At 41.6% G+C, this 16761-nt stretch overlaps 1 protein-coding gene across 2 annotated transcripts in view; it reads left to right on the top strand.

Annotated features, from left to right (window-relative positions):
• TMTC2 (transmembrane and tetratricopeptide repeat containing 2) overlaps positions 1–16761 on the top strand; it is a 367617-nt gene that overhangs the window by 225407 nt on the left and 125449 nt on the right. For both annotated transcript variants that reach the window (XM_019543135.1, XM_019543136.1), the window contains one exon: positions 15474–15588. In XM_019543135.1, the coding sequence (XP_019398680.1) occupies positions 15474–15588 (115 nt within the window). The remainder of the gene's footprint in view (positions 1–15473; positions 15589–16761) is intronic.

Here is a 16761-nt window from a genome sequence, read left to right as displayed (position 1 = left end):
ACCCATGGTGAGAAGACAATGAATGACTTGTAGCTGTCTTTGAGTGCATGTTGTACAGGCTGTCATGTGTTAAGCCATATAATATGTCAACAATTGAAATGTTGAACAAACAATTCAAAGGGCACAGTTAACGGGCAAGAAAAATAATGTATAGGCACTGAGAGTGTAAGTTACAAGTATTAGGGTAGATCTAGAAATTAGCAGATATTTGCTGATATGAAAAAATCTCTATATAGAACAGATTAATATTAAGTTATGGGGATGTAGAAGCTACTCATTCATCTCCTGAAAAATGAAAAGTACAGTATTTTCCATTGATAGATAAGCAAACGAGTTAGTGTATTGAAATGAACATATACATTTACAGATGGACTTTCTTCAAAAAATAAAGTAATTGGTATGGTTAATTTTTATGGTATATTTTTCCAAATTCAATGTATTTGGAATTTTGTGGAAAATGTGAATACCGCAGTGTGATGTCTATAAGTATTATAGGGCTTGCTAGTACTGTTCCATGCTCGTCTGCCTACAGGTAGTGACAGGGTAGACCTTGGCTCTGGATCACCAGGTCTGCCAGGAAGTAGATCTTACATTTCTCGCCTGCCACAACTTTGATGACCTATATAGTCCTGAGAGGCAATGCCCATGGTGATTCTGCCTGGTTTTGATCCCTGTGTCCTCTGTGGGGCTCCAAACCTCCTCTTTACCCCAGCCTAGCCTCTCCGGATGCTGTTTTATGATGTTCTTCTGCAGCCAGTTTGCAGTGCTGCCTGTTGTAATCTTCTCTGCACTCCAGCGTGTCCTAGTGCCTCTTTTGGGTACACCCTTCCAGGGGCCAGTCTTGGCCTGTTCTCAAAACAAAATCAGAATAGACAACAAAATAAATCACAAAAAAAACCCCCAGCTGCTTCTCAGCCTATTTGCCAGGCTCTGGCAATGTCCCCAAAACAATTCCTTAGTCCATCCGTTGCTGTGTGCTAGCCTGGCATGCACCCCTATGAATGTTCACAGTCTTTTCAGGGTCTCCCCCCTGTGTAGGAAGGCTCTACCTATGACCATAGATTTTTCCCTCCAGGCCCTCCTCCGGATCCTCTGTTGGAAAAACTCCAATCTGGAGATTCTCTCTGGCCTTGTGGACCCCCTCACTCTGGATCCTCAGCTGCAGCTTTGCTCCGGAGATTCCCACTAGCCGCTTGTTCGCTGGCCTCCGCCTGCCTCAGGGTCACTCCCACAGCATTCTTCAGGCACGTTCTGCAGTTTCTGCCTGCCGAGATGCTCAGCCGCTCCTCTCTCCCCTGCAGGGAACTGACCCCTCTCTGCCCCTCTCCGGGGCTGGAAATACCTTTGAACGGCCTCCCTCCGCCAATCCTGAGCGAGATACTGCTCCGGAAATTGAGTGGGTATTTTCATTCCTTTCCGGGCTGCAGCTGCAGCCCTGCTGGCCATCCAGGCTGTAAGTCCTGTTTCGCTCCTTCACACACAGAGAAGCCAAAATATTTTGTTGCACACTGTTACTTTTAAATTCAGATTCTTATATGTTAAACTGTTAACCACCAAAGTAACAACTTGTAACATAGCTTACTGTGTGTTTGTCCAAATACCTTACAAACTATCTAATTAATTGTTTTGAATGTCTCATGAGGTATTATGATAAGTATTATATAAAAGTTATTTAAAACATAGCATAGTAATTAATCTCTGTTGTACATTAAATTGTGTAGAGCATTGTTCAAGATTTCAGAAATTTCTGTTTGGGAAGCTATTTTGAAACTTCCATTCATGCAAGAATTATTTCTGCTCTTTTTCTAGGAGAAAATGATTAACTCAGCCAAAATTTGCTTGTTAAAAGCTGGCAATTAAAAATTTCATACTTCCTGCCCTACCGTTTGCCTGACTTTAGGCTAACTGCCTCTCTTCATTAAATAGTAAAATATACCAGAAAGGAAAGAATCATCAATTTGAGAATCTAACCTCAGAACATTTAAAAAAAAAAAAAATTAACTTTGTGGCTATGATGACAACCTGTCAAATGAGAACAATGTAACTAGTACTTTGTTCTCTCCCTGCATACTGATCCTGAAAAGAGAACCCACTGATTAGTACCCATGGCTCTGTTGAACTACTTGAATCTTTTTTATAGGATGGAAACTATTTCTACTATTTACCTTTTTACCCCCAAAATGATCATGCTAATTTATTTGTATTTAAGCATGGTCTGGAAATTGCATAATGCTATACACTGTACAAACACATAGCAAGAAACAGTTGCTGATCAAAAGAGGCTGCAATCTAAGTAGGCAAGAAACAGCAATTGAGAATAGAAATAGAAAGGCATAGGCAGATAAAGTGAGCTGATCAAGGCCATATACTAGCCTACAGCAGAAATGGCTTTTGAATTCAAGGTACTACACTGAGACTCATGAGACCTGTCAGCTATATTTTTACCCCATGGAACAAGAAGAGAGAGCAGGGTGAAACACTAATGCAATAATTCACAAATGACCATTATGTGGGGTTCTATGCTGGCTTCAGACTAACTATGTGCCCATTGAACTATCATCATTGCATAGACTAGTTTAGTTTAATTTAGTTTAATTATGGTCCACAAAATAAGTTACTCTTCCTAGCAACATAAGGCAACACATAGTTTTGCCAAAACATAGGTTAAAGTGGGCATTTTAGTACATTTTCAACATTGTGATATATTCAGGCTAGAAAAATGTTGTGGCTGCATGGGGAAAAAATATAAACTTTCTGGAAATTTTCATAGGTTTTTCTCCTACAGGGAGGTGAGATCCATTGTGCTGTACTTTATTTCTCGCTTTTTACATTATGGTGATCCTGCCACAGGGCCTAAAGTGCTAATTTATAATTTATACATTACTATACTTGTAAGATGCTCTTCTTTGGCAGTCCCTCACAGATGAGGATGACTGTCTTCCATGATTGTTATATCTGTGTGTCTGTCTTTTGATGTGGGGTGGGTGGCACTGGATTCTTGATTTGGTCCAGGACATGTGGATTCTGCCACTCCCTCTTTTCTAACTCCTGTTGTTGTTGTGTAGTTTCAAGATACTGAGTTATCTGCAGCAAACTCTTTCCATTTGTGGCAGTCCTGGGTGATAGTTTCCTATGAGTTGACATCAGTGTTGTCTTTTTTTTAAGTTGGCCTTGGAAGACATTCCTGAAGCACTTTGTTTGCCCTCCTCTTGAGCATACACCTTGGATGAGCTGTGAGAATAAAACTGGCTTCAGGAGTCTGGAGCCAGACATCCAGATGAAATGGCTGGCCCAACAAAATTGATGGTAGATGACCATCACCTCAATATTCATGGTGTTTGCTTGCAGGAGGATGCTAACATTGGTATGTCTGTCTTCCCACTGGATTTGGAGGATCTTCCACAGGATGGCACTTCTCCAACAACTTTAGGTATTTCCTGTACATTGTCCATGACTCAACTCTGTATAGCAAGGTGGGGATCATGACTGCTTGTTAAAACACGAGCTTGGTTTTGGATATGATGTTGCAATTTTTGAACACCCGTTTCTTCAGGCATCCAGTGGGTGCACTTGCACATTTTGAGGCAGTGTTGAGTTTCTTCATCCATGTCAGCCTTCTGCTTGAGATAGCTTTAAAGGTACAGGAAATACCCAATACTCTCCAGAGTCCTACCATGGATCTGGATTACCAGAGCTGGGAACCGTTCATTAGGAGCTTGGTGGTGGTGGACCTTAGTCTTCTGAATGTTAAGCATCAGTCCCATGTTCTCGTATGCCTCAGTAAAGACACTGATGATTGCTTGAAGCTCTGCTTCTGAGTGAGCAAACACTACAGCATGAGCAGCATACTGGATCTCAGGGATTGAGGTTAGGTTGGTCCTGGTTTTGGCTCATAGTCAGCAGAGGTTAAACAGCTTATCATCCATTTGGTAGTTTAGCTCCACTCTGGCTGGAAGCTGGCTGGTGGTCAGATATAGCATTGCAGTAAGGAATTTTGAGAAGAGTATTGGAATGATGACACAGCCTTGCCTAAGTCCCATTTTAATCTCAAAAGGACTGTGATGGATCCATTATTGAGAACCACCACTCACATACCATCATGGAGCAGGTAGAGAATGGTGACAAATTTCGGTGGGCATCCATACTTCAGAAGGATCTTCCACAAAACTCGGCTGACAGAGTCAAAAGCTTTTTTCAGGTCAAAAATAGCCATGTAGAGAAGCATATATTGTTCTTAACATTTCTCCCACAGCTAGTAAGCTGTGAAGATCATGTTAGTTGATACCCTAACCCAGGGGCGGGCAATTATTTCAGGTGGAGGGCCACTTAATGAGTTTTGGTGAGCTGTCGATGGCTGCAAGAGTAGCCCTGCCCCTTGACAGGTGCCCCGATCCCTGGTCGCTATCTTGGGACTGGAAGTCCCATCCCCTAACCTCTGACCTTTGCCACTGGAAGTTCCTCCCCTTGACCCCCAGAAATATTCTTTCCAGAAAAAAAATGTATACTAAAAATCAAACATTGATTATAACATATTTTAATTTTATTTTTAAAAATGTTGTTCTCCTGATTTTTGTGTGTTTGTGTGGTGTATACATAGAGGTGATTGCATAAAAGCTTAAAAAGAGGTCTTACTCTTGTATGTGGTAGGGGAGTGTGCAGGGGTGGGTATGGGGTTTGTGGATGTGTGTGTATGTGGGGTGTGAGGGATGGTGTGAATGTGGGTGGGTATGGGGGTCTGTGGGGAGGAGTGTTTGTGGGGATATGTGGGTGTGTGAGTAGGAATGGGGTTTGTGGTGTTTGTGGAGAGGGAGACTGGCTGGGGGTGTGTATGTGGGGGTGTGCATGTGTGGTGAGGTATTTGTGTGTAGCAGTGAGCAGGACTCCCTCCAGAGGCATGAAGGTGTGTGTAGGGAAGCATGTGTCTGAGGGAGAGTGTGGGAATGTGGGGTTTGTGGGAGGAGGGGCAAAAGGTATGGGTGGGTGCAGTGTTTCTGGGGTGTGTGATTGTGTGTGGGGAGGCTGTGGTTGGGTTTCCAGGGGACAGTATGTGAGTATGGTGGGGTGTACATGGGAACCCCCATGCATGCCCCCCTGAGCAGTCAGCACTTGCCCCTGCCCCACAGCAACCTGGAGCCCGTGTGACCTGTGGCACCTCCCCACAACTATCAGCAGCGCATGGTCCCAACATGGCCCACACCTGCTCTGGACTTGCCCTCACCAGAGTGGATCAGCTGGAACCCAGGCATGGCCCCGACCTGGCCCACCCCACGCCTGCTCTTTACTGTCTGCCCTTGGCACATCCTGTGGCATCCCCTGGGCATGCCATGGGGTGAGGCAGCTGTTCAGCTGAACTGCCTTTCTGGGCAGCCCAGGTGGCAGAAACCCCAGTCTCCTGGTACCGTGGGGACCCATGCTGCACAGCATCGAACCTGCATGCCTCATGCCTGCTCTGGGCTCATGTGCCCAGGCTCAGCAGGAGCAGTGTGGGACAAAAGATGTTGCTCAGTGCAGGGGGAAAACAGCCCCTCTCCCTCCCACTGCCGGCAATTCCCTACTGCAGCCACCTGGAGACTGCATGGGGCTGCCCTGCGTCTGCTTTGCACTGTCACTGCTGCCCCGTGGGGCAGCCTAGAAGCAGCAGTGATGGCAGTGGAGATGCCGGGCAGCTCGGCACGGGTTCTGGGCAGCTGCAGCAGGGAACGGCTGGCAGCAAGAGGGGGAGGGGCAGCTTCTCCCTTTGTGCTGAGCAACAGCTTCTGTCCTGCACCACCGCTGCTAAGCCTGGGTGGGTAAGCTCAGAGCAGGTGCAGGGTGTGTGGGGTTGGGGCTGGGCAGCGCAGGTCTCTGCTGGCATCTGTGGATGCCTAGAAAAGCAGTCCAGCTGTGGATCTGTCCCTGCCCCACTGCAAGCCCAAGGGGCAGCAGGACATGCCACAGCTGAACTGTGCCTGGGTCAGGGGACTGAGGGACTTGCTGCAGGCTGGACAGAGACTCGTTGGCCATATTTTGCCCACCCCTGCCCTAAACTTACACTGAGATTCTGGGAGGAGCTCTTCAGCAAGTGGAAGACTGTTCAGGAGGGTATTGCAATGATCTTTCCTATGGTGAAGAACAAGGTAGTTTCAACAGTCAGACTTGTCTCCTTTCTTGAAGATTGTCACAGTCATGGCATCTCTGAGGTCGTCTTAGATTTCCTTATCATTCTCGATCCTGAACATGAGGGCATGAAGCTGTTATGTGAGCTCTGGTCCTCCTTTTTTGATGATTTCAGCAGGGATTCTATCCATTCCATATGCTTTGTTGTTCTTCTTCTGCTTGATGGCTTTCCTCACTTCATGAAGTGAGGAGGGATTCTGAAGTCATTTCTGACTGGGTGTTGCAGGATGGAGTTGAGGACACTCTCATCAGCAGCAGAGTCTTGACTGAGACGGTCTTCAAAATGCTCCTTCCAGTGGGCATTAATGGTTCCTCTTTCCTTGACCAGGTCTCCTGCATCCTTAGGTCTCAAGGGGGTTGGTTTCTGAGTGCTTGGACCATGTGGCTTTGGTGGCACTGAAGAAGCTGCACATATCATGGATGTCAGTAAGATGCTGAATCTCCTTAGTCTTGTCTTCCCACCATTTATTCTTCATATTGTGGGTCCTCCTTTGGGTCTCTACCTTGGCTTATTGGAGATTCAGTTTCTTTTGCTTGGAGTTGGTGTAATTTTGCCAAGCAGAAAAGGTCTTATGCTTGAGATGAATTAACTCTTGGACCTTCTCATCAAAACCAGTCTTGATGTTTCCTGGTACAGAAACCAAGCATTTCTTCACAGGCACTACTGATGGTGGCCATGAAGGCACCCCACATTCTGCTGACGTCCCACTGTTTTTGATTGAAATTCACAAGTTTTTTATTGAGGCATCAGTGGAAGAAGTCTTTCTTGCTTGAGTCCTTGAATCCTTTCACGTTGATCTTCTGTTGGCACTGCTTCTGCTGCAGCTGTTATTTGGGAGCTAGTTTCAGTGACACAGCTGAATGGATGAGTTGGTGATCAGTCCAATAATTATCAGCTCCTAGCATAGCTTGGGTGATGTGACATCTTTGCAATCCCAGGCATGGATGATGATATAGTCAACTGAGTGCCAATGCTTAGATTGTGGGTGTTGCCATTATGATGTAAAGTGCTAATGTGTATATTTATAATTGATATCTATCTTACTATAGTTGAAAGACAGTAATTTATAATGCAATATGAAAAGGTGTTAAGAATGGATGGCAAAAAATGGCATATATTGGAATTTTAGGTTGTCATGCTTTAGGAATTCAGTGCACATAACAGTTAATAGTAAAAGAAAAGAGAATATTAATTATTTTTTAGTTCTTTTCTGTCTTTTATACATGAAACACATTTCTAATTGAATTTAATGTTCAGTTAAGGTTACAGAGCTGACAGCCCTATATAGTGACCTCTTAGAACAGACATAGTACGGGCAGATGGAGTTTCCTCATGCTAGCCTGTCAATACACCTCAGCTCTGACCTCCAGGGGTCCTCACTTGTACTAGGAGTGCTTTGCATGTTCATGACTGATTTTTATCTCTACTGACACAGACAGCCAAGTGTGCTATCTAGCAGCAAGTTGTGATGGTCTCTTTTTGGAGTCTTGACTTAATTCCATTGTGAAATAGATCAAGACAGTTGTTTTCAGAAAGCCACAGAGGGCATAATGACTGTATGGTGCCAACTGATGGTCACTACCAGGTAGTATATATGAAAAAAACTCTCATTTTCCATTGTTAATCCTTTCCTTCAGCACAGTACTGAATCGGTGATCTCACTGGCACCATTCATCTGAAAGAATTTCATAAGCAAAGCTTTATCCTTGGGCACAATTTTGATATAAGTATCTGCCACTGGAATGTTTCTGGAATTAGTGCAAAGCAACAATATGTCTGGATAGGAAGTAAAGAAGGCAACATTTAGGGAAAACTTAAATTCATGGAATGCAATTTCCTGTGTTTCTGTTTAACCAGGGCATGAGGATTTAAAGTGTGTAATATTCTTATAGAGATCTACAGGAAGTTTCAAATCCCCTCACATGCTTAGAACATATGATATATCACCCTATCTAAAGTATCTCCAATTACAGTGTTATTCTTGCGTATCAGTTCAGAATTGCCTTGGAGAAGAAGACTGAATCAACAACACCACCAATTCTTTTGAGTTTAGATATATTCCTTTAAGATGTGAAGGAACTTCAATTGATGCAGGATTTTTTGTTTTCTGGAACCAAATGATTAGCTCATATTTTTTTGCTGTTGTTAAATGCAAGTCTTAAAGGCTGGGCCCAAGAAATTTTACTCTTATTCATTTTGTAGCAAGGTAGCCCTGAAAGGGAAGGACGATTAATCTCTAAAGAATGTAAGAGCCCTGGACGCACATAGGCAGACAAGGTTCTTTGTGTGAATCTGATATCTTTTATTAGACCACCTGAAATAGTTGGAAAACAATTATTAAGCAAGCTTTCAGGTTCAAAAACCCTTTGTCAGGCTAAGGAAGCTGCTGCAGTTGGTGCTCTTCCTGGATGGAATGAAAAGTAAAGAAGCCAGAGGCTGGGCTGGTATGTGAGTGCTGAGTCAATGGGTCCTCAATCTACATTTTCACTGACTGCCTGTCTTGTATGCATACCAGCCCAGCCTCTGGCTTCTTTACTTTTCATTCCATCCAGGAAGAGCACCAACTGCAGCAGCTTCCTTAGCCTGACAAAGGGTTTTTGAACCTGAAAGCTTGCTTAATAATTGTTTTCCAACTATTTCAGGTGGTCTAATAAAAGATATCAGATTCACACAAAGAACCTTGTCTGCCTATGTCCTTAGACCAACACAGCTACAACCTACACCCCTGGATGCACATTACATTTAAGTTGCATATTAAATCCAATTCATGGCGTGATAAAATAGTAAATATGCCACATAAATATTCCCTATATAATGTATAACATCTTTGTGACTCACTTATATAATTGAATGTGTGGCATGTCAGGGCTAAAGCATGACAGATCCTGTGGCTCAGCTGGGCATAGGAATCTGGCATGAAGCAGACCCAGGAACCAGAGTACAGCTTATCCCTTCCCGATCGGAGGGATCCGGCTGGAGGCAGCGCAAGGTCCTGGACCCTCCATGCCCTCACCCAATTACTGGAGGCTGCTGGGAGGTGTGTACTATAAGCCTCACATCAGGGAGCATCCCCCTGCTATTGGGTTCATTAAATCCCCGTCCTTTCAAAAGTGGGCATACAGTTGAGAGCCCTCGCTGCACCCACACATTTTTAAGTCTCTGAACATCTGACAGTTGGAGAGCTGGCAAACTCCTTGCTTGCCAACTGAAGGTGCCACTTAACAGTATGGGGCGTGGGGAGCCAGGAGCTCTGTTACCCAAGCTCTGCACTGTGGATCCTGGCACATGGGGAGCTTTAAAGAATGCACCTGCAGATACGCTGCAGCCATGCTCACATGCTTAGACCCAGGCAGCAGGTAGAGAGGCTTCCTAGTGCCTGGCTCTTTGCACCCAGAAAAGGCTTTAAAGAATGGCCTGAAGTAGTTTTCCATTAGAGTGTGGAGCAGACAAGCAACAAGTTTAAACTTAGTGTGTGAGGAAGGAGATCCTTCTATTGTGAATCCATCTAACTTTCCTGTGCAAGAATCAGGTCTCTTCTGCAAGAAAAAAACCCTTGAATGGCTGCGTGCTCTTGCTTTGTGCTGGGAGAAAGGCTTTTCCCCTAGCATAAATGTAATGTCTGTCCATGATTTAGGACTATTTGTTACCTTTTCAGTACCAATTGACTTTTTCTAAGCACATTTTCTTAAGAAATCTGAATAAAATAGTCCAGGTTTATTACTTGGTATCACCACTCAAATACTTTTCTCTCAAATGTATCTTTTTCCTTTATTTTTATTATAAGGTGTGATATAGTGGAAAGAAAAGGGGCTTTTAAAAATGTACTTGTGCATATTTACTTTGCATTTGAATTAAACAAATAAGAAGTGGAAATAAAAATCCAACTCTGTTCTATTTTAGAAAATAGGCCTCCGTGAATCCAGGCAGCTTAAAATATTATTACTGTTTAAAAAAAAGTCTTAGTACTTTTACTCCAGAGGGAATCAGAGAAACTAAAGTATATGACTCTCTTTCAGAGTAGTGAGGGCTAAAGCCTTGATTTATATGGGATGACTTGGAGCATAGTAAATTAGACACAGTCTTCAGAATTGTTTTTTTTTCCACTTTGAAAGTGATACTCTCCATATTTACCTTCAGTCACAGAGCAAATGAAAAAAAAAGACCAAAAATATACACCAGTTGAAATATCCCCATTTGTTTGGAGGAGTTGGAATATAGCTAGTTGGGACTGAAACTGCACAATTATCATGCAACACCATAGTTACATATGCATTGTTTTATGATCTGGTAAAATTGTGATTTGGTTGGGTCAGACTAGTTTTATTTTTTGTTTTCTATTCGTGGGATGATTTCTTTTCATAGACATTTATTATTTTTTGCCCCCAAATTCCACATTTCTTTTGGCTTAGCATGTATACAAATGTAAGTGGAATGGAAATTTTCATTCGGTATGTGATTTCTCGATTTTTCTCTTGTCTTTGTGCATAAGAATGTGAAGTGGAATTTAACTTTCTCTGTACCGCAAGACAGAACTTTGAATATACTCTTTGAAAGTGTGTTTGATGCATGAATATTAATTTATTTGCAATTATCTGACCACATGCTGTTTTTAAAAAATTACCCTCATCCTTTTCAGTACTGACACTGAAGAGTGAATGAAGCAGGGGACAACATTTTTAACAGCTTCTTCAATCCCTGCACACCAACAAGCCCTTGCACTGAATAAAGGTTCTTATGGGGAAAATATAACTTGGTAATTAAAGACTGAATCATAACATATCTATATTACCTTCAGCTTTTACTGAACGTTAAATGGTTTTCAGTGCTAATTTTTTTTAATTGTATGGAAATTTAATACATTTCTGGAATATAATTCACTTAAATATCATACTTAAAAGTGCAGAATTGCAAATCCAGTTGTCTTCCCATTTCATATTGAAACTATGCCTCTAAATTCTAGCTATGTATAGTTTGAAGTCCTAAAATAGTTGAGTATCAGAACAGTGTGCAGTTATGTATAATTTGTGATGTATAATTTTGTTTCTCCTCCTCTCATTTTTAAATACTTGACTTATTTTTGTGACAATTTTGCATAAAAACAAAAAACTTTATCCAGGATACAATTATAAAGCATGAACACTGAAGCACTATATAAACTGCAATTGTAATTAATGCTAGAAATACCTTGTCAATCATTACCAAGTACCAATGTTACCTTGTTACAGTAGTAGGCTGTATTGTACCTAGATTTGATCTCCATTTGCCTCCAGTGCATTTGTGACTGTTTACATATAGAGTTGTTCTCGCTTGCCTACACCATGGCTTCACTTTGATGTAATTAGTCCTGTTTCCACTTACTAACATAGAAAGGTAGTAAGACTGGAATCATTTGGGCCCAGTTTTTTCTCCTGCCCAGGCAGGGTTCGGACTTGAAGATCTACAAGGTCCCTTCTGACCCTACTTCTATGATTCTATGACTTCAGGTTATAGACTGATATCCTAAGACATCCCATTTTTAATATAAATAAAGGAACTGACCTATTAGATTCCCTTCAAATTGGTCAGCACATACAAAGTGAACCAAAAATATGTAGAGAAAATATCTTATTTAGTGTCATATTGGAAACAAACCCAGAGTTCAACCTATATTAAGAACTTGGTGAATAACGTCTTGTAGGTTCTAAAATGAAGTGTCCTCTTCAATAACCATTTGATTTCTGTTAAAGAGCAATTGATGGTTGTATGTGAACTGAAATGGAGAGCAGATAGGACAACCAAGGAATTATTTGAGTGTGGACAGATGTATTAAATATATCAGTATGAAGGCACACTGATACAAGTTTTAGGATCCAACTGTATCCATCATGGAGGTTGCCTTCAGGCTAAAAAGTTTGAGAACCACTGATCTAGCTGGTGCCAGGTGGGGGCAGGACCCCATCCCACCATGCCTCATTCTTTCCCTGTCTGCCCTCTTCCTGTCCCTGGTCTGTACCTAAGGGGGGCAAGTGCTGCCCACACTACCAAAGTTGCTCCCCTAGTCGTGCATACTGGTGATAAGTCATCTGTCTCCATGGCTATTTTCACCAGCCCTGGCAGTGTGGACAAGGAGTATGGAGCAAGCTGTGCTGAAAAGCTTGGGCTTGTGGTCCCATGTCCAGTCACCCATGGCAGAGCTTGCCACCCAACATGAAGCAACTGATAGTAGCAGTCTTCAAAGGAGTAGCCACAGGTGTTGCTTGTTCATGGGTGAAGCGCATGCTTACCTCGCATAGGATCCAGGTGCCATGGCACGCATAAAATAATCTTATGGCACTCCAGTTGAGCATCACTGTGTTAGATTGTAACAGCAAGCTCTTGAGTAACAAGTCGCCTTCCCCTCTTAAAAAAGTTAGAAAGTCTGTTTGTCTATATCGTCTCATTTCAGTGCCATATTTTAGTATTGATTTCCCTTAAAGTTGGTACTAGTTTGAATTTTGATAAAGTTTTAAATCGCTCCATGAAACAATATTGGCTGTAATAGTGAAGTACATATAAAGATATTAGATGGATTATTGTCCTTTTTATGAGGATTTATGAAGTTACTGGGATGGCTTGGCAGGTAAAGGCTATTTAATAGGAGATAGCTTTAAAAGTCCAAATGATCTGTCAGTCTGTTTCTCTGTCCTGGGAGAATTAGTGGAAAAAAATCTATTTTAATCTTGATTATGAGGACCTACAACCTTTTTTAGGTTGGTGTTTCTGCAGGGCAGAACTAAACTTCACAGCGAGTACATTAACTCACACGCCTCAGTGTTCTGCTGATGTACCGATAATGTTGGTATCCTGTCAAGTGGCAAAGTAGTCAGAGCCATGATGGCACACCTTGTGCCACTGCTAGTTATCCCTGGGGAATGCCTGTGCCACCCGCCTCTGGTGTGCTGCATGTTTCCGTGGGTGGGATAAGGGAGGCTGGGGCCAGCATTGGGGTCCTGAGAGGCTCCTGGGCTGCAGTGGTGGCAATCCTGCCGGTCAGAGCCTGTCCAGTGGCTGGAGCATGGCTCTGGCTGGCCAAGCTCTGGGTTTGGGCAGAGTGTGCTACCCCTGCATACACAGCTTTGCTCTTTTATGAGCAGGGATTTTTGACCCCTGCATATTCAGGGGTCAAAAAAGCCCCTATGTGCTGCTGCCTTGCAGTGCAGAGAACAGCTGAATGTGCTGTATGTGGCACCACAGATGTATCTGCGGCGCCACATATCGCACAGCAGCGCACATCTGGACACAGCCATAGTGTTTATCGTGTATAAAAAAATTATCAGTACTGTCAGGGAATAAACTGTATTCTCAGGTTTCTGAACTGTATTAAAAAGAACGATGGAGTGAACCTTCCCCCCCACCCAATGAAGGAGGATTGGAATATTTTAGAAGTTATATTTTGTTAAACAAGGGAGATTGCACTTTCAGCTTTAGTCCCTCTTGTTACTTAGGAGATAAATAAGATTTGTTGAGTTAATGTTCTTTATCAGAAAGCCTAGGCAGAAACGAAACAACTCATCTAAGCGATAGATTCCCTTCTCATGGGAATATCCACTTTTGCCTCCTTGCCTGTATAAAGTGCTGTGTGTAAAATTGTGTGATTTTTGTTTGTTTGTTTTCATAGATGCTTTTAGATTTTCTTTCATCAGTGGCTCACAATAGTCTCTTTACTTATGCTTCTGCTTAGTCTCTTCTGTTCAGAGGAAAATGTTGTTGCTGTTGCTTTTGTTGCTGTGGCTGGATGTAAGCTCAACAATAGCAGTGTGCAGTATAAGAAAAATTTTATTTGTGATAATTATTGCTCTGTTGAAAAATATATTGCAACAGTGTGAAAAGGAATCTATAGTATAAACATTAGCTGTAGTATTTAGATTTCTGGAGTTTTGACCAATAGCAATACACTGAAAGAAATAACTTGATATCAGTGTTCCATACCTGTAAGCTGGGTTTCATTAATTGATTAGGAAGGAACATCTGGGCCAGCTACGAATATTACACTTTTGCCAGTATACGTGATGGAAACCGGTCTACATCCATAACAGAACAGAAATTCAGTGCACATAGACTGGTTTCAAAAAGGGGGGGACCTGGTCTAAGATTTGCCCTACCATCAAAGGGCAAATCTTAGACCATGTGTTCTTTTCAATCCCAATCAAAACAACACCAATTACATAAAAGAGTGCAACTTAGATCAGTTCTGTCTTGGGCTTTTTGAATGTCTGTACCTAGCCCTGATGTCTCATGTTCTTATTTAACTCTATTAGTGTTTAATGTCACTAATATGGCTAATACATATGAAGGGAGACTATATCTTCATATGCTATAGAAAAGACATCTAACGTTGTCATCTTTTATGCTTGATCATAAAGCATACATCTGATGAAACAAGCATCTTTAACATCTACATGTATAAATCCAAACTATTTAACATGCACATAGAGGTACATCATCTCTTTGCAGTACCAGTTGTATCAAATGCTCAAAAATTGAGCAGTGGGGACTTATATAAAAGTCTTCTGTTCCATTTTAGTTTGCATGTGCTCTTTTTATTTTTCTTTGCAACTCAGGGAGCCTCACTCTCAAAATGAACATCTGCAGAGCCTCAAATACATTTTACTTCAAACTACTTTAGAGGCATGATATAACAGATCGTTGTATATTGTAATAAATTGTAAGGTAAAGAACCACATGTTCTTCTAAGTAGAAAATGCATTTTTACTGATCTGTGTAGTATGTTTAGAATCATATTGTGTGCCTCTGATTTTGTTTAGTTTCCTTGCCTTCCCATCAATTTCTGTGTCATTTATCAACTTTTACATTCTCTAGTAAAATCTGTTTACTATGGGAAGACTTTTTGAGGCTTGAGAGCAGACAGGTATTCAACAAACTGAAACCATGAAGACCCCCCTAGGTGTATATGTGAACTGAAAGTTTTTATTTTAAGATGATATTAAATGAAACATTCATTGTCTTCTAGTACAGATTTTTTTTAAGTCCTCTTAAACATTTAGTTTTTAAACATTATCTTTTTTGCCAGAAATACTATAGTTTGACAGAATGTTTGCAGATTGTTGCTACTGAACTAATGTCTCCCAGTAAGATAAAATGATACTGGGGAATGGGGGGGAGGAGGGACTGGGGGGAGCAGGGAATTGTTCCATTAAAATGGAACAGTGGTTCTTTAAATGGTTAAAATGGTTCTTTGTGGGTTTTTTCTCCCTGTGGAACTTCCTGACATTCAGATACTATGTCATGTATAATCGGATTGTAACTCTTTCTGAATACTGTTTTCTCCTCTTGGCAGCATGGGGTAACCTTGGAAATGTTCTCAAGAGCCAGAGCAAGATTTCTGAAGCTGAAAGCGCCTATAGAAATGCCTTGTACTACCGCAGCAACATGGCTGATATGCTTTATAATTTGTAAGTATGCATGACTTTTCCTGGGTTGGTTCATCTGTGAAACCTGTTGTGAATGGGGCTATTGATTTAGCTGTTGGAAATGGAGATGATGTTAGCCATTGTTTTTATTTTGGTCTTTGTAATAGTCTTTTCATTAATCATGCTTTTTAAACTAAGAGGTGGACAGGGTCTTTTTCTATGCATTCACATTATGATATATTTGTCTATTGTTGCTCCCTGTTGAAGTGACCAAGTACATAAGCTGTAGAACTACATAGCCTAAGCACGTGGATCTGGTCTGAAGCTAAGCATATTAGACCCATGCGCTAAATGGAAAAAATAGAGAAAAAAATTGATACTCAAGCAACACCAGCATCATATCATTATTAATCTCTGAAAATATAAATAGTTTAATCCTTTTTAAGGGCAGTGAGAGGTGAGAATCAGAATAATATAAATCATTGATATTTGGTCAGCTATACTAGACTGTAGTGTCAGAGTAGCTAAATGTTTTATTTTCTTTCCTTACGGATTGGCATGGGTATTGCTACCTAGAATCAGAAGAACATAGATGCAGAAAGGTCATTCATTGCAATTTCAGTAGGTTTTGTAGGTGGATGGAAGAAATAAATTAAATGAATCTTATGAATAAATGATGATAGCAATAGAGTGAATAAGTTATTTCCTGACTCACTAAGCTTTTATCTAGATAATAAGCAGATGCTACCAAGTATGCTTATTGTACATCTTGACTGACTAAAGCATGATTTTCTTATGTAATGTGATATGGGGAAACTTGACATCATGGGTGGGGGGTCTTGTGTGTCATCCCTATGGCTCAGTATGCAACCTTCTTTTTTCCTGTCATCCCTTGTATACATGACTACATGTTCTTGGATAATTCTCCTGGTTTTGTTTTTCTGGTGGAAAACTTACCAGGAGGCACTTGAACAGACATTTGAATGCTGAACCCCTGAAGAGCAGAGAGCATGTAGGGCTAATGCTGCACAACTAGGGTTCACCTGTACATACATCTTGGCTTCCTCAGCCTACCTGGTGACAGATGGCAACAACATAAAGGGAAGCCTTGATTGGCTGACCCAAACTTCTTAATGTAAGCCTGTTTCAGTGCAGCATGAAATGAGAATTGTGATGCTTCCTGCTTGGCTGAAGCAATTAAGTACATCAAGTAAC

Source organism: Crocodylus porosus, unplaced genomic scaffold, assembly GCF_001723895.1.
Source record: "Crocodylus porosus isolate Cpor-Errol unplaced genomic scaffold, CroPor_comp1, whole genome shotgun sequence".
NCBI classification, from domain to species: domain Eukaryota; kingdom Metazoa; phylum Chordata; order Crocodylia; family Crocodylidae; genus Crocodylus; species Crocodylus porosus.
The sequence above is the reverse complement of the archived record's forward strand: the minus strand, read 5'-3'. Positions and strand labels throughout refer to the sequence as shown.